Source organism: Sebastes fasciatus, chromosome 23, assembly GCF_043250625.1.
Source record: "Sebastes fasciatus isolate fSebFas1 chromosome 23, fSebFas1.pri, whole genome shotgun sequence".
Taxonomy (NCBI): Eukaryota; Metazoa; Chordata; class Actinopteri; order Perciformes; family Sebastidae; genus Sebastes; species Sebastes fasciatus.
Window position 1 is genome coordinate 15,954,189 of NC_133817.1, and position 18,922 is coordinate 15,973,110.

At 39.8% G+C, this 18,922-nt stretch overlaps 1 protein-coding gene across 13 annotated transcripts in view; it reads right to left on the reverse strand.

Annotated features, from left to right (window-relative positions):
• The window catches only part of cacna1c (calcium channel, voltage-dependent, L type, alpha 1C subunit), a 245,436-nt gene that overhangs the window by 21,084 nt on the left and 205,430 nt on the right, over positions 1–18,922 (reverse strand). For 10 of the 13 annotated variants that reach the window (XM_074626030.1, XM_074626025.1, XM_074626026.1 and 7 more), the window contains 10 exons: positions 18,430–18,536; positions 14,596–14,683; positions 14,400–14,507; positions 14,260–14,312; positions 14,021–14,167; positions 13,600–13,801; positions 12,535–12,693; positions 12,309–12,419; positions 8,942–9,025; positions 2,152–2,229 (listed from right to left, as the gene is read on the reverse strand). In XM_074626030.1, coding sequence (XP_074482131.1) covers positions 2,152–2,229; positions 8,942–9,025; positions 12,309–12,419; positions 12,535–12,693; positions 13,600–13,801; positions 14,021–14,167; positions 14,260–14,312; positions 14,400–14,507; positions 14,596–14,683; positions 18,430–18,536 — 1,137 coding nt within the window. Of the gene's footprint in view, positions 1–2,040; positions 2,230–8,941; positions 9,026–12,308; positions 12,420–12,534; positions 12,694–13,599; positions 13,802–14,020; positions 14,168–14,259; positions 14,313–14,399; positions 14,508–14,595; positions 14,684–18,429; positions 18,537–18,922 lie in introns of all 13 variants that reach the window. The other 3 variants (XM_074626028.1, XM_074626037.1, XM_074626035.1) reach the window with 3 other exon arrangements.

Below are 18,922 nucleotides of genomic sequence, written 5' to 3' on the forward strand. Positions count from 1 at the left end.
ATAATCAACACATCCAATGAGAACAGTCTTTAAAGGCACCTTTACTGAATCATCACAACTAAAAAACGGCTCCATTAGTCTTCTTCTATGCTCAATGCTGTCAGGTGTAAGAACACACTCTTGGGTTCTGTTTCTATAACCTATTACAGGTTAATCCAGGCTTCCAATGTCATTTGACAAACAATCGTTAAAATACTTTCGGAGCCCCTGAAGTAAGTCATCTTGCTAAGCTGAAAGATTTGGTTTCTCTGCACTGGTATGGACTAAAAGTCTAATAGCTGAGACCAGGCCGGAGAGATTTCCATCGACAGAGGAAAGCTCTTTCATAAATCACTGATAACAATTCACAACAGATACAGTACAAAAAATACCAGCCTGCAGGCAGATTCCTGTTTCAATAAATCACGCCAGCAGGCTAATTGTTTGTCTGGGGCAACCGGCCACCAGGAGAAACAAGATGACTTTCAGGTGGATAAAGATATTACTGCCCAATGCAGGTTAAAAAAACAATATATTTTCATGGGTGGTTAATCTCTTCATCTCTTCATCTCACCCCTGCAATCATTTTATCTTGCAGGAACCTCTTACAATGACCATGCAATATTCTCCCCTAAGTTGTAGTTTATTCAAAAATATTCTGAAGTACAAGCTCGAGAGGCACTGTAGCTTTTCTAACCGTCTATTGTCCCAGTACTCATCCACAGGAAATAACTCCGTGATGAAATATTCAGCCATCTCGCTGAGTGCTCTTCTAATACAGATTTATTTATTCATGCTGCTGCTGCTTGCTGCTCATTCTCAGGGACAAAAAGGCGGAAAAACAAAAGGCAACATCAGGATTTGTGTAAAGCATGATGATGCAGTTAATACAGCAACTAAGGGAGCCAGTTTATTAGTCACAATTACACCGCAAGCAGCAGATGGATCAGGTGAAGCCTTCATTCAACTACCAAATCGTCAGCAACCGTAACAGCAGTTAACGCAGAAATCTCTTCCAACCAGTGTGCATGAAATAAAACTTGACACACATAGAAAAGCAGCACTTCTACTGTAAACAATCTGCCTTTTCCCTGTGATAATTAAACACATCCTGTCTGACCTCTAAATCTGTTTCATGCCATTTGTGTTTTTCCAAGAGGCCATCAATTCTTTATGCTAATCCCACAGAGAAAACACAGTGTGCTCCTAAGAAGAACTCGCCATTCTCCACACATCCTGCTGCAGTTTGGGATAACAGATGTCACATGTTACTTTTCAAGTAAGAGAAGTAACTACAAATATACTACAGAAATCAAAGATTGGACACACTAGTTACATTATTCCATATCTCTGGGTAGCAGTTTGGGGTGCTTTCTAAAGGTAGATGTCGTGGTTTTTCTGTAGTGTTGACAAGTAACCCAAGACATGAGTTGTCCCAAACTCCACTGACAGATGTGCAGAAAATGGCAAATCCTTCTGAGGATGCGTATAAGTCATAGTTCTGTACTGCATGTAATACCACAACTGGACCACAATGGGGACCATTGCACCATTGAGAGAGTGGGGCAGTGAGCGGGAGAAGTACAGTGACAGTAAGTGTAACAGAGAGAGTGAGAGAGAGTACGAAGAATAGTTTTGAATTATTCAGAGACATCCAACAGATAGATAAGATAGACAGACAGATAGGCAGCAGGCCAGTGGAGGAGAGTGAAAGGAAGAAAAGACAGCGTGATAGCGTGACCAATGATGGCTTGCACTCATGACGAAGCGCTAAAGGTACCACACCCATAAGGGAAAGGGGGGGAGCAAGTTGCAAGCCATTGGGGAGGTGGGGATGGGGCAGCAGGTACCATGGCATCAACAATAGCCACTCAAGGAACTCCAGTTATACTCCGCCTGCACAATACAGCGTCCTTTCACCATACACACATTTATATAAACATGTAAAAGTACAAAACAACAGCTACATATATATATGTAACTCTGGACATGCTGCAGAAGATGACAGCGGGGGGGAGCGACAGAGGAGAGATGAAGAAAGCCAAAAGTTTTGGATCGTACCATGGTTGGCGTAGCAGGAGGAGGAGGGATGGAAGGATGGAGGGATGGAGGGGTGGTGGAGGAGGTAGGGAGGCGGACGAGGTTACCGTCGGAGCGCACCATTGGCCTTACCACGGGGGGGTGAGAGGAGGAAGAGGAGGAAGAGGAGGGCGAAGAGGAGGAGGACGAGGGCGAGGAGGAGTCAGCTGGCTTTAAGGAAAGGCAACAAAGATCAGCACCAGAGCAGCGCCTTGGCGTGTGTGTCTGTGTGTGTGTGTATGTGTGTGTGTGTCACTGTGCATGTTTTTTATGTGAAAAGTTGTGAGCCCTAAAAATAACTCTCGAGTCTCTGATCAGCCCTCACGTGGTGGAAAGGTGAAAAAAATAATTTCATCTGGACTTCTGTCAGATATTACTGCATAGAGAGACTGAACCCGTCTTCTGTGAAGGCCTCGCCAGGCTGAATCCCAGTTAAAACATCTGGGAAGTTAAAGATATCAGGGGAAATTGCTGTCCAACGGCTTGAGGGCCAAAATAATGAATGATGGTCTGGGGCAGAAAAGAGCTGGTTGTGTCTATGTGTCACGTGAGTCCATGGGTTGTGTGTATGTTGGGGGATAAAGGGGCGCTTCTGTAGCTATCTGTCTTTTTTCTTTCTGCCAGCTGAAGCTACAATACAAAAACAGTGGTGGCTGAAGCCTTATCTTAACTCGGGCTACGTTTGCCAAATGCATCTCGGCATTAAAGGACAATGCCTCCTTTGAATAATGTGTTATTCAAGCCTGACCCAAGTGAAATAAGAACTACTTTCAGGTCAAAGACGCATCAGGATACCACAATTAAAAAAAAATCAGTCAGTCAAAGATGATTTTTTGATGCTTTTGGAAATCGGAGCCCACACAAAGTAATTTAAATAACACTGAGAAGCACAAAGATAATGTTCTGTACGGAGACACCCACTGGTCCTCTCTGGTATTACAACATTTCACACCACTGGGGAGTGATAGATTAACTACTAGTTCAATCTATGACTCAGGAGCTCTTGACCACACACATTAATGATGTACACAGACTTACTATACAGGTTACTATAGGTTGTCAAGATACTTATATACTAGTATTACAAGCATGTACTCTTTAGGAAGGGATACATGGTTGAGAGAGTAAAGAGAGGATATATATGTGTGTGTGTGTGTGTGTGTGTAGGCATTATGGCGGGAACGGAAGGAAAGTTGGAGGGAAGGAAGGGAGGGAAGAGTGATGGTAAAGGGACGATAAGGATGAGTTGGAAAGATGGGCAGGAAGGAAGGAAGGAAGGAAGGACAGAGGGAAGGAAGATGGCACTAATTCACACTAAGTGCAAACTAAGTTAAACTAAAATATGTGAGAATGTGTGTGTTTGTATGTGTGTGTGTGACTTACACGAAAAGGGTCAATTTAAGCATAATTTAAAATCTGAATTGGCTTCAATTTCTACGTGAAATCAAAGCTGAAAACCAGAATCAGATTAAACTCAAATCATTCCTCGTTATCATATTTCTCATTATGAAGTGACACAAAGCAAATTACAGAGACTGCCGTGGATTCGGTTGTAAATTTAACCGAACAAAACAGTCCAATTTGAGAATAAATATACAGTATCTCTGTCAGGCTGAACTACGTTTGCAGATGTGAGTTACTGTAGTTGCAGCTCAGCGGATTTTTTTAGCTCATTTAAATTAACTTGAGCTTTTTTGTCACTGTTTTCAAGCAAACAATGTCATCAGTTCAGTCAGTTCAATAGGTACAGTAACATGGGTTTCTAGAGAACATTCTCACCCTAGATTTGAGGTTTTTTGTTTCTTACGTTTGATCAATACATTTTAAGTGGGAATACTGCAACATAAAAGTGCATTTTCATTTCATTTGTAATGTGCTGGGATAAAAAAAAAAAACACACAACTAACTAATAGCAGAATCATTTTTGACCTCTTAGGGTATATGAAAAGCATGAGAGACCCATGTTACCCAGCTTGCATTTCAGGTGAGCAAGCAGCATCGCAAACCAACGAGAGAGAGAAGACAGAGAAAGACAGAGATAAACATCCATAAAAGAAGAATTAAGTGAACTGAAAAAAGCTCAGAAAGAGGAGGAAGAGGAGATGGAGAGGAGAAGAGGAGGCATTCCGAATAGAGAGAAACAGATGCAGTCCATACTGGCATCGTCTGCAAGACACCGCTCAAGAGCAAACCACTACAAATCTGTTCACACTACTTCTACTCAAAAACAGAAAAACGTAAAATGAAAACCAAGATTTAAGAAGCACCCGCAGGTTGCTGGGGAGAATTAGAGACCCAAGGATTAAGAAAGCATTCTGATTCGATGACCTCAAAAAGTGCAGCTAAACTGAGTCAACAAGCAGCGAAGTGGGGGAGATTTAAGCCATTTAATATTTTACTAAAGGCAAAGAGATAACATTTTAAAAGCTGGCCTGTTACTGCACTTCGCCGTGTACTTAGGAATGCAATGGCAGAGAGGTAGGCAAAGTGGCTACTAGTAGTTTATAATTGCATTGCTCAGTACGTTAAAAAGAGTATTCACTTTAGTGCCGGATGAAATGCAGTAGCAGGCTAGAGTCTAAAACGTCTCAGTGACAGGGTCCCGGCTCAAAAACAAGACAAGAGTTCTCACAGGATTTGAAGTGCGGAGGGTTTCTTAAAAAAGAAAAAAATAGAAAAGGTAGCTTGGGCATCTCATCACCCAAATCATTAAAAACCACCAGAGAAGAAGAAGAAGAAAAAAAAAGACTTGGGGCATGCCTTTAGGTTAGGTGTGAGAGAGGAAATCAATGAAACATTCAGAACGAACTGCAAACCAATCAATAAAATCAATCAAACCAAATCAACCAAAACCAAACGGCAAACCAAAGTGTTAAGTGCAACATCAGTGACTTGTATAGATGACAAAGATGTATATCTCTGGCCCATTGAACCTCACTATAAAGGCGACTGATTGATCGGTGGTCGATTATTGTCAGTTCCCAACAGAATGTCAATCTCAAATTGATTTTTTTCAGCCTATTGTTGAGTGTCGACGTATATATTTAAAAGTGTACTTAAAGACCAGATGCATTCATTGTCCGCAAAGCAACAACATGATATAGACATTTATAGTACTTGTGTGATTCCCCTGACATCAAATTCTTGTACTAACTAGATAGAATAACTGAATAAAACATAAAATACCCAAGTACAGCTTTGAAAATTACGCAGTGTGGGTTTCTAAGCTGCTTTGTCTGCCTCTCATAGGGGACAAATGGATTCCCTTTCTAAAACAACTGCCAAGATTGTGCACCCTTGGGATACACTAACCTTATTTGTATGCCTGACCAGTGCTGTCTGAGGTGAAACACACTGCATTCCACCACGGGGGAACACACCGGCGTACACGTGTGCATATCTTTTCTCTGCTTCATGTCCTCAAACCAGCCGCAGCCTGAGAGCATTTCAGGTAAACCTATGCTTACTGTAGCAGCCCCATGTAGTAGACATGTGTAACTGATGTGAATTAATCAAAAACTTAAATACATAGATGTCCCCGTCTGACCTGAGACTTAAAAAAAAGACATTTTGGAAAATGCGCTTATTTGTTTGCTTGTTGGGAGTTAGATGAGAAGATAGATACCACTCTCATGTATCAGTGGACAACCTCTGGCTCTGAAAAGTGAAGCCAATGCAGAAGTGGCTTAAACTTGCATTCTCTCTAACAGCCAGCAGGGGGCGACTCCTCTGGTTGCAAAAAGAAGTCTGATTGAATAGAAGTCTATGAGAAAATGATCCTACTTCTCACTTGATTTATTACCTCAGTTAACATTGTAAACATGAGTTTATGGTCTCAATCACTAGTTTCAAGTCTTCTTCAATACAGCATGATGTTCATTTAGTAAATTATGGTCCCATTTAGAGTCAAATAGACCATAAAGCAGGGGATGTTTTAGGGTGTGGCTACCTTGTGATTGACAGGTCGCTACCACGCCGTTGACTGAACTGGGAGTTGTCCGTGTTTTGAAAACGGCACTCCACAAACCAATGGGTGATGTCATGGTGACTGCGTCCACTTCTTATTTACTATGGTCTGTATGCTAAATATTAAACTGGAACCAGCTGTTCATTAGCTTAGCTTAACATTAAAACGGAAGCAAGGGAAAGCAGCCAACCTGGCTCTGTCGCAATGTAACAAAATCCATCTTCCATTACCTCAGCTTCAAATCTAATGAAAAGATATAACAAAGTATCGATCTTCGCGTCTTACTCTTGGAAATTAAACCCATTTCCAAAAATGTCAAACTAAATCTTTAAAGGATCAATCTTGTTTGGTTTATTTTGCGGTGAAGCACTGGAACATTAATAACATTAAAGGTGCTAAATACGGGATTGGGAGCACATCTATTGCCTATCAACAGCCATCAAATTGGCGACGGCTCAGTCGGCGCGGCGATGCCGTCGGTCGGAATGGCGTTATCAGCTGTAAGCGTTGTATGAGAGCAGCGCAGAGCGGCGACCGTGAACTAGCCAGTGGGGCACGCTCACATGCAATAAAAGCACGCGCGGCCGGCCCGGCGATGTCAATAAAGCATGGAGAAGCTCAGATTACAAAGCTGTCTTAAAAAGCTGAAACAAATATACAATGCATATCAAAGTTAGACTCACAGAGAGTTTCCTCCACCTACTGAGCTGCCACTGAGCTACATTCAGTCCCCTGAGGAATTTTCACTTTGCTACTCGAGATGCAAAGTTTGGCAGACAGAAGCCGAGGCATCAAATGGAATTAAGTCTCCTACAAAAAAACTTTTCATGTGACATTCAGGTCTGATCATAGTACATTACTTTCTTCTCGAGCAAATCAGCACACACAGCGAAACTTCTAAAGCTAAATTAAGAGCAGTTGTGTCCAGCCACACTTTGCATGGTTCTCAGCCTATTCTCCTGCCAAGGAGCACTCTGAATATCACATGAATAAAACACCAATTATCCCTGAAGTGTAAATATACAATAGACACTCAACATTTGACTTGTGTTTGGGATATTCATTCTTATTCAGCGCCACTGTTGACCATAGGGCCTCCACGTCGATAATAAATGAATTCATACATACATTTACATAAATTTCACGGGTCCTGAGTAAATCCATTTATGGATCAAATTGTTCCCCGTGTCTGCGCGTTACTATTGTCGGACAAAATAAGAATTGTATTTTTCTCATTTGAATTTAAAGTTTTCCTGGTGATTTATGAACTGGGAGCGTTTCATGACTCCTGGGTCGAAACGCCATTGTTCATGAGAATCTGAAGGCCTGGATATAACACCTTTTACATCTGCCATGCTATACAGCAACCATCATGCCAGGGGAATGGACATTGTCCCCTGCGGCAATGATTAAACATCAAATAAATGTGGAACCAAACCAAGTGCTGAGACAATGCAATAGGTTCTATTGGCAAAGTGCAATAGTGTTTGATGCTATTGATGCTCAGCAGACCGAGGCATGAATACCGATCTGAAGCAGCTTCAAATATTAGAAAATCTACACAAAATAATAACAGAACTAAGAGAATAATTGCAGCTTTAATACAGGAACAGGAAGAGGAGAACATCAAGAGCTTGTCTTGCAGCCTCCATTGTGATAAACATTACATTTTAACAAAAATTAATGGAAGTAATAGCCAACAGCCAGCATATTAATTATAAGTCCAACCATATCAAAAGGTATTTAGATGTCAAGCAAAACTGTAAAATGTAGTGTTTCATACGTTATAAATCACACAAACCCTTCACAGGGATCACTGTGCACTACATCTGGCTGTTTTCAGACTCATTCAGCCATCTCTTAAGTTCAAACAGTGGTGCAGCTGAAGTTTCCTAATCATTTGAAAGCATGCGAGATGGGTATCGGCGCTCCGTCTGGTTGTTTGTGTGTGTGTGTGTGTGTGTGTGTGTGGGAATGGCAGAGCAGGCAGGCAAAGGAAGGGAGGGAGGGAGTTGGACTACTTACGTTAACCTCAGTGATCGCTATGTCAACAATGCTACCCACAACTATCAAGGCATCAAATGTGTTCCATGCATCAACAAAATAATGCTGCGTAGGGGTGGAAAGAACAGAAAAGAAAAAAACAACAGAAGAAAAAAAGGACAGAACATAAGACATTTAAAAAAATGGAAAGAACGTAAATCATAAAGGAGAGAGGAGAAAAATAAGACAAAAAAACATTATATATATGAGCATTGGAGTTGTTTTTAGTAGGAGGAGAGAGGGAATCAACAAAATTCAAAAAAAGAAAAGGGGCAGTCTGAAAAGAGATGGACAGCAGAGGAAGAGCAGCGGCGATCATGCTTGTCCATGAGGGGAAAATGTCAACAACAAGAACAACAGTAAAGAACAAATTGCAACGAAATCACAACAAAAAAACGCCCATTTGTTGCAGTAGTTAAAAAAATGATGTGTGAGTCTGTTTGGTGATTGGTCAGTGAGTTAGTTCAGTTAGTGAGGGAATCAAACCTGAGGACATGTCACAGTCGGACGACCAAAAAAAAAATAAATCAAGAACCCGACAACAGCTGAGATACCCTGTCGCTACGTTTTAAGAAACCCAGCGAAGAAGTTCGTTCTCGCTCAGTACCCCCTTGTGGTTGTGGGGGTAGGGGGGTCACCTGAGTAGCAGTGGCCATCTTGGAGTTACGGATGGAGGGGAGAGAAGGAGGAAGAAGAAGAGAAAAAAGAGGAGGCAGAGAAAGAAAGGAAGAGAGATGAAGAGGAAAAGACAGCACGACACAAACACAGAATAGCCAGAAGAGAGTGGCAGGAAATGAAAGATTCAAGAAGAAGCAAGAGGGCACAAGACAGAGAGAGTGAAAAGAGGGAGCGAGAGTGGGCAATCGTACTTACGTTGATCTCACTGAGAATGACGTCTATTATGCTGCCAATTACGATGAGGAAATCAAACACATTCCAGGGATCACTAAAGTACCCCTACACAGGATGAGGTGAGGAGGAGGAGGAGGAGGAGGAGGAGGAGGAGGGTAAGAAAGGTAGGTTAGAAGGAAAACAACATCTGCTGCCACTTCGCAGCCCTATTAAAGGGTTGTATGAGGTCGCACAGAAAAAGATCAGCTGATGAACCGACACACGAAAGGACACATTTAGTTTTCCTTTGCAGTGTCCGTTCATCGAGCTGAGTCTCCTGCTCTGTTATGACGTGTTAGATTGCAGTTATTTAAGTCAGCAACACTGCGGCAACTGATTATACTAAAAGCCCATTTTTGTTTGCTCAACTTATTGAGGGCAATTCATCATGAGCAGTGGTACAAAGTGAGTATTTATGAAAAACATCCACATAGCTTCAGGCCCAAACAGTATTATTTAGGGTGGTAAAATAAAAAAAATATATGTACTGTAAAAAGGAGAGAGCTGCATCTTAGAAGGGCTGTGCTTTATTCTGGTGTAGAGACACAGCCTTTACTTGAACCTGGCAGCCAAGATCTAACAAGGGGTAATTTGGAAACTGGCCCGGCACATGGCCTTTTCACAAACATTTCCATATACTGTAAAGCAAATTACATCTCATTCAGATTCAGGCTGATTGTTTTCCCATTTTTTTTTTTTAAATCATTGTGGGCTGGAAAGGCTAATGATGTTACCATGTTTGTGCCAATGCTGTGGAATAAATCTGTTTACGTCTAAAGAGGGTTAGAAATTGGAGATGGGGAATTAGAAGGATCACTGTCTGGATAATGAGATGAGAGGCCTCTAACTTATACTCTAGTACACCATAGACTGTATATAAAGATGGAAGCAATGACAGCTCCCAAAAAGTGAAGTCAAACCATCTTGATCGCCCCCTGGTGGCTGGCTGCAGTAAAGGTCCTAAGTCCCGCCTCCTCCATGTTAGTTGATGGGACATGGGTCAAACTAAAAAGTCAAAGACACGTCAAATATTTTTTTTCTGATAGATGGTTTCTGTCATTTTAGGTACTTCTTATCACGCTGATGTATGTTCAAGTGTTAATTTTACTGATAAGTTTGTTTTTAATTAGTTATTTGATGCTATAAAAAGGGGGTGAGGCGTCATGATTGACTGATTGACAGCTGCTCTGAGTGAAGTAGTCGCAGTGCCGGAGGCTCGGGAATTGTACAAGAGAGGAGATGTAACTTTAACTCCCCATAACCGTCACAAGTCTGTGTGATAGAACATGTGTCAATTTGATCATACGTGTAGTTATAGAGATATTATGGTTGCGTCGTCCATCTTTATATACAGTCTGTGTAGTACACCTACAGCATAACTGCATAACTTCCAAAAAAAACACAAAGTGGGCACAAACAAATACCACTCAATTGTTTGCATCAAACTGGAAATGCTGAGAGAAGGTCAAGATCTATTTTAAGCTTCATCATCTGTCGTCAGCAGTGGAGGTATCATCGTAAAAGGTTATGCAAATATTACAAGGATTCCCTGGACACTATAGTGGTTTTAATGACGTTGTTTGGAGTTGTAAGAACATTAATGTAAAAACCAGGGTTAAATATTAATAAAAACCCAGCATTAGTCTGACCAACTAACGTAGACACACATCAGTTAGTTCAATTCAACAATATGCTCAGTAAAAAAACCCTGAGGATGAATGCTGAGATGGGGAAACCTGTTCATAAGTTAAAAGGCATTAGCACATGTCTTTACACATTACTGGAGATGATTCCACACGTGTGTCGATGACTGTAAATACCTGAGAGGTAAAAGTGTTAGTGAGCTGCTCCTCTGTGTGTGCCGGAAGAGTTTATTCAAGTCAAATGCAGACAAATGAAGTGGTGTATCTTCATTAGCACTGTTCATAATGGCTTGGGAACATGTCGTCATGCTGCACTTTAACTTATTATATAGATTCAATTCACGAAAGAAGGAAAACAGTTATCGGTTTAACTTGCAAAGATACACAAAGTTGCAAAACTGCTTTTAAAAATCAGTCAGTTCAAGTCAGTTTAAATTAGCCTTACTTGACGTGAACATTACATAATGTTACGTACATAATGCAGCGCAGCATGAAGTCAGTTCTCAAGCCTTAAAAGTAGTCCTGCATGTTTTTTTTCCAACTGGGCCTGAAAATACTACAAGCATGATGTTACTCAGTATAAATGGTCCAAGTAGATCATTATTTTCAAAAGTTATTACATTTTTCATCCATTTCAATAAAAGGACGCATTTTGTAGAACATGATTTGGATTTTATCGCCAATTGGAAAAAACAAAATCATTAAGTTTTAATTAGTAGTTAGAAAAACGCTGGCTTCCAAAAAACTGATATTTTTTGTGGACGACATTCATTAATTCCAACAAATAATTTCCAGCAATTAACGTCACATATAAAATAAATAAAAAATTTAAATTGATTTCTTCAAACTGGAGTATTTTGAAGTGATAGTTTAGAATTTGGTCATAATGTACTAATTATAATGAGCATAATGCGTCAAAAGTGACACTGGCGCTGTTGCTAAGTACCCGGATAGGAACGCAAAAAAAACAGAAAGTTACCCTAAACAGGCTGTTTAATTCCACCTTCATATTTCTCCAGCTCACGTCGGTGTATTATAGAAGTCAGTGAGCTGGAGTACAGAGGATATATATGTGTTTATGTCATTGCGGATTGTTTGGTTCAACATCTGTAAAGTCATCAATAACTGGAAATACATGTTTCTTATATGTTGCTTTACAATCTGTACTGCGCAACAAATAGAGAGTAAATATATCATATCAAACTATGTTTTTTGCTTTTGATTGTGCTGAAGGATTTTCCACTAACTCTGCTGTAGTAGGGGGGGGAAGTATTCCCATCTGTTACTGTTTAAATAGCTGCTGATGCTACAGGAAGTCCTCAGATTGGACCAATAAAGCCACACAGCTACATGGCAACAACAGCAGGGAAACAAGGGAGCAGTGAGATTAAAAACCACATGATGCTGTCCGCTAATCATGTTTCAATCCACGATATGGTAATTATCATCTGGAGGAAATTAAATAGGGATTAGGAATTTAAAGTTCAACATCAGCGAGCAGTTATTTGCAATGAATGTGAGTCAATACCTAAAATGTACAGTATTTGACTATTATATTCATAAGTTATTAGTAGTAATAAGTAGCTTTGTTTGATTAAATCTTCTACTGTAACCAACTGAAAGCAAAATATACCATTTCCCATGCTGCTCCACTCTACTGTAATGACTACTGGTACTCTATTCCACAGCCAGAGAAGTGGACCTACCCTGGGTTTGAAGGCGATCAGTTTAAGGATCATCTCCACAGTGAAGAGCCCAGTGAAGAGCATGTTGAGGATGTTCATGGCGTCATTGAAACTTGTGGTCTGTCCATGATGCTGCAAAAGACACAAGAGCGACTCATTAAATGTCCACAAAGATGAAAGGATTTGTCTGAAAGCCCTGACTGTAAATATTACTTGCATTCATCTGTGGAGTGTGTGTGAGACTCACCTGCATGGCCAGACAGATGGTGTTGAGAAGGATGAGTGTGAACATCAGGTACTCAAAGTACGTGGAGTTGACCACATACCACACCTTGTACTGGTAGGGGTTCTTGGGGATGTAGCGACGCAACGGACGCGCCTTCAACGCGTACTCCACACACTGACGCTGTGACACACACATAAACAAACACGTGAGCGTACATCCTCGTCACTCCCGTCTCTCTGTACTCAGACCATCATGGAGGAAATAAAGCTGAGGAATTGTCTTTTCCAGCCCAGACTACTCTTTCCATCCTCTCTGTGCTTTTCCATGTTCTTGTGGAAGACGTGGATCATCACAGAGAACACAGCTGCAGGGACTTCGCCTGGCTGCTTCTTTAAGCTTTAGTCTCATCTTCTGTCTGAACTGCTGCAGCTCCCTCCTGGCTGCACTCCTCGAGTACTTCAGCCCCCTAAAACTTGTGTTCAGCCTCTCCAGATTCTCCCACGTCTCAGCCCCACTGCCTGGCCTCCATTCAGTCCCAACAGCAGAGTCACTCTCCTCCTACTGTAACCTGAAAACTCATATACATGTCTATCTTGCTGCTAAACAAAAGCATAAAAACTGCAGTTATACACACACAAAGGCGTGCACAAATTCAGTAATACACTGGAAAAAAAGGCCACTTCAAAAATAAGTAAAAAAACAATGAATACAAGGTGTTTTTACTTGTAATAAATAACAAAATCTGATATGGAACAAGTGAAAATTTGCTTGGTGAGATTTCTTGCAATATAATATAATATTTAGGCCTTTCAAGATAAAAAAAGAGATCTTGAAATTAGCTGGGAAAACTCATTTTTTAGGTTTATTTCACTAGTATTAGGAAGTGGTATGTGTCATAATAAGCTTGTAATGCTCAAAAGCAAGATGCATTGTCTAAAAACAATTCTCTATCTCTCACTGAAATGTTACTTGTTCGAAAATTGTGTCTTATATTAAGGGTTATGAGATATTTTTTACTAGTAATTAGACAAATATGCTTAGTAAGATTTTGCATTTTTTTGTAGTGAAAACGGACACAAACAGTACCTGGTTCTTGTCCAGCTCACAGTTCTTATACTCTTGCTCTCCTTGCTCCTGGAATGTGACGATGACGAAACCGACGAAGATGTTCATCATGAAGAAGGCGATGATGATGATGTAGATGATGAAGAAGATGGAGATGACCACGCGGTAGTTGTAGACGGGCCCGAAGTCCTCGGAGTGAGAGTCTATGGCCCGGTACAGTAACCTGAGGGAAGGGAGGGAAGGTTCGTTGAAGGAATGGAGGGAGGTGGAGACAGAAAGAGGGCGAGAGAAAAAGGCACTCAACCCCTCAATTACTCCGGTGAAAAGCTTTAATTAGCAGAAAGTATAGGGTAGGATACCAGGACATTGCTGCAAAACTGAAAAAAAGCAAGCACACGGATCAATATATATTGTGTTTGTGTGTGTGTGTGTAGCTACTCACCCTGGCCAGCCTTCAAAGGTCGACACAGCGAACAGAGCCATCATGCCTTGCAGGACGTCGTCAAAGTTAAAGTCGCTGTTGTTCCACACTCTTTGGGCTCGTTCAGGCTTCCCCACATCACCATCCTTATACATAATGTAGGAACCCCTGTGAATACAAGCACACACACACACATTTTATCCAGCAGTTATGCTATAAGAGAGAGTTCAACAAGCTTGCACGCAGCAGGGATCTCTTACCTGCAGTCTAAGTGAGTTTGTTTGGAGCTGTCGGTACAGAAGAAGAACTTGCCCTGATGGAAAAAACACAGAAGTCAGTATCGAAAAAGAAAAACATGATTACAACATTATCACCGGTGACATCTTCTTTCCCTCCTTACCTTAAAGAGTTGTACTCCAATACACGCAAACATGAACTGGAGCAACGTGGTGACGATGACGATGTTGCCGATGGTCCGGATGGCCACAAACACGCACTGCACTACATGCTGCAAAATACACCAGAAAAAGATAGTGAGTGTAAGGGTGTGTCTTTTTTTGTTAAGAAGAGAGTATGTGTGTATTATGTGCTCTAACCTTTAGTCCTTTGGCTCTGTTGATGGCCCTCAGCGGTCTGAGCACTCGCAGAACTCTCAGGATCTTCACCACGTTAATTGCACTGGACCTGAAACACACGTGGAATTAAACTACTGGCCAGTAAAACTGATTAAACACACATTTTACTGTTAAGACATATTTGCATGGTCGAGACAAAACTCACAATGAATAGCAGTTTGTCAGCATAAACCGGAGCATGAGATTGAGACAACAAAGACAGACACAAATTAAAGGAAATTCAAATCATCAAAACACAAGTAAACTGAAAGACAAATCACATCTGAAACTCAACGAGAAGTATGATACAAGATGAGATTAAAAACATTTAAACAAATATGAAATGGAAATTGCCATGATTCTGAGTAAAGTTGGGCTTAAAGTGGGAAAAAGCAAGAATATATGTTTACATCAAATATTACCTTTACAGAGTGTATGCTGAAAAGTAATGAAACATATTTCCAACTGCCTTTACGACTACGCCAAGTAATATCTAAAATGATTATCATGGCCAAAAGCATTCTTGATAACAATATTATCGCAATATCTATAGAAAATTTGAAAAAAACTAAATTAAAACAACAACAAATAAATAAATAATACAAAAACAAGAAATTAACATTGTTTATTGTGTGTTTTTGTCTCTTTTTTTGGCAAATTAATTACACTCAAACATTATATATATAATAATATCATCATATGTTATAAGTGCACATTATTCTAAATAATTCAAACATGTTTATTTAGCTAAAATCAGGTGGCTACATAAAAATAATCATACACAATACTTGTTTAAAAAAAATGTTTTTTGACTGATAGCACCTCCTCTGACAATGTTAAGAGTACTGATCATCTATTGGAACCATTAACCATAAATTCTGTCATTCTGGGTCAGTTTTTATAAACGGGGAACAAACAGCATGGTTTCCCTTTTTAACATAACTTGTCTACAATAGTAAAAAACGATATAGTAAAAGTGATTATGTAACACAACACACACAAATACATGTGATTCATGGACAAACACACACATGTACAACACAGATAGAGCAACACAAAGACACAAACAGGCAAACAGAGAGTTATTGTGCTGTAAGAGAGTGTCAGTTCAAGCCAAAGGTCAAACAGTGTGACCTTTTAAAGGAAGTGGTTCAAAAGGAAAAGGTTTTAACATACTGACCAAAAGAATCAAATGAATACCTTGACATTTTGAATTTTACAATAAATGTTTGGAAAAAGCTTGAACATTGGTCCTTCTGTAACCTGAACTAGGCCTCCCAAGTTTTATTACTACTATGTGATGTCAACGGGTGTCAAACGCGCGAAAAATCTATTTCAAACATCAATTTCAGTGTCGAAAACTAATAAGCCACTTATTCAGTTAACTGAAGAACAAAAACTAAAACTTTTTCCTACAGTGTCACAGAGGTAGAAGGAAAAAAGTGCATTCAAAATGTCAATGTATCCTTTTAAGGGAGTGACTTTTTAGATGGTTAAAGGAGTGATTTAAAGGGAGTGACGTTACTCTGTGTCGACTTGTAAACAGAAAGTAAGGAAAGACCCGTTGTGCAACATTTTACACAGGAAGGTAAAGTTTAAGGGCAGTTAAAGGTAGTTCACGTGGAGTAGGATTTCATCAGCAACATATCACAGTCAAACCAGCTGCGAAGATATCTTATAGTGACAAGACGTACAAATGTCAACTGAATTTTAAATATACTTATATATATTATATACGGGGAAGTGGTGGCCTAAAGGTTAGGGAAGTGAGCTTGAGACCGGAATGTGATAAGGGTATTCCTGAAAAAAGAGAGCATTGCTCTCAGTGAATAAATAAAGGTATGTTGCACATTAATTAACATGAGCACTTGAGCCCGTCATCTAAATTTTGCCAGATTTAGCCATACAGGCTGATTTTCATCTGCATTCCATTAGGCATTATATTTTATAATGTAGCAAAAAAAATAAAATAAAAATAGTTGTGCTTCAGTTGACTGGGTTGAGTGGAAAGATGAACCTGTTACAAACTATTTCCAAACCACCTGATTCTAACTAGTTTCTTCAGAAAAAAAGACTGTGTCCGTCCAGAGATAAGAGGTTAATCGTATCATAGCAGCCACACTGCCATCGTTTTTTTATGTGAGCTAATATTAGCCATATTTCATGAGACTACACAGAATGACAGCAGAAACGTGACATTTTCTGTATGTTGTAATTTGTTTTAGGTATTCATTTGCATATTGACTTACTAACCGTTTCCATTCTGCTTTTCTACAGCTTTACTTCAATGTTTACAGATTCTTAAATGCAAGAAAATATCGATACACTTGAGTATCGCGATATTATGATTTGTGATACTGTATCGATTCTCAAATCAATCTTTAATCAATAGTTTACACGCAAAGATTTGTGGCAGACAGTCGTTCAGATTGCACAAGTAGTGCTATGATGTTGGATGTTACAGGGACTGGGTTAAAATCAAATGCAGATCCCACTGTTCTGATTGCATGAAAAAACTTTTTTTACTCAGATGTTCTTTATACCATGACAGTTTTCTTAAAATTAGATTTAAAAACTTGTAATATATTGCCGTGCTTACAGTATCACAATACATTGAATCGTAACCCCTGTATCGTGATACGTATCCTATCGCCAGGTTCTTGCAAATACACAGCCCTAGTAATAATAGCGACACAGTATTGAAGGAAACGTACAGTAAATACTGAGACTGTAGTTAAAAGCAGTTTACAGACCCTACTAAATGAAGCGCCATCACAATTCATTTGACTGTGATGTATTCAAGACAAATCCCACTCACTCACTACTTTTAACAGGCAAAAAACACGGAGTTTTAGCATTAAGGTGTCATTTCTATAGCCCAGGAGAGTTCAGTTTATCCAGAAATATGAGAACTGAGTTAGACCTGCCCCCCAAAGTATGTCAAAGAATAGATAAACAAACAACTTAACATTTACTGGATATGACAGGTGACTATTACAGGACCCAGGGGGTAATAAAAAAAAAACACAATCTCTGGTTCAAAACCAATTATGCTGATGCCGGTAAAGAGGCATTTCGGTATGAGTCAAGTGCAAAAGCACACCATGTGTTCATAATAGCAAATCACCCATTTATTATCAGTACAGTGTAATAATCCCCACTAACCTACGCAGGCTGATAACATCACAGATTACAGTCTGAAAGATGCTTCGACTAAAACTCTCCAAGACCATAGAAATACCAAATCAAAAGAGTGACAGTTTTACACAGTTAAGGTGAAGGTCTGTTAAGGGGGGTTATTAATGCGGACTAATGTGGACTTACGTCGAGAAGTCTAGTCTATTAAGCATTAGAGACAGAGAGCGTAGCATAGCATATTAAACATCAGAAATATCACAGCATTTCAAGGAGTTAATTTGCTATAAGAAGCAGAGAACATATTTAATAAACATCACAAAGAGAGAAAGGGATTGGGAGTAATGAAGTGTAAAGTTGTTAGAGAATAGAGAGAAGTGTGAAGCATGGGGCAATTTACATTAACAGCAACGTTATCCCCACTTTACAACTTGATTTGTGTGGCCCTGCGTCTCATGCACTAGTCATTATCTGGCTGACTACTCCGGTCTTTTTAACATGTAATAACACAAAATGTATGTTTGATGATATTGTAAGCTTCACTGATGATGTCGGCTTGGAATTTGCTGCCAAATAATGCTGGTAATATCAGGGCACACAATTATAATTGAAATGTTAAAGCAGCCAATGATTAAAAGGGGTATAAAACATGCATCAGTAAAACATTAAGACTGCACTCACTGTATTCCAGAGGAGATGAGCGACACGCTGACCACCACCAGGTCCAGGATGTTGAAATAGTTCCTACAGAATGAACCTTTATGGAGGAAGGCCCCATAGGCTGTCATCTGTAGGAGTCAAAGTTCATATGTTAGATCAAATCATAGCATATATGATGAACCATGAAGAGGGCAGTGACACTGAGCAGGGACTAAATAGTATCTGCAAGTAGTTGGTCATTGTTTTAACTTTCTTTAAGGAAGGTTTTACTGCCAAGGACACACATACTTAAAGTTATTTGAAAGTCAATTCTTTATATTTTTGTTGTCCTGATGCAGCAAAGCCTTCCCCTCAGACACATCAAGCAGGTTGTAACAAACATAAAGCATTGTAGCAGCATCATAGCCATATAGCAGCAGAAGTCTCCATTGTACGATGGTGTATTAGGTAAAAATATAAATCATTATGGAGCTGGATTATATTCCAAGAAAAATTCCAAGAAATTTGTAAATTT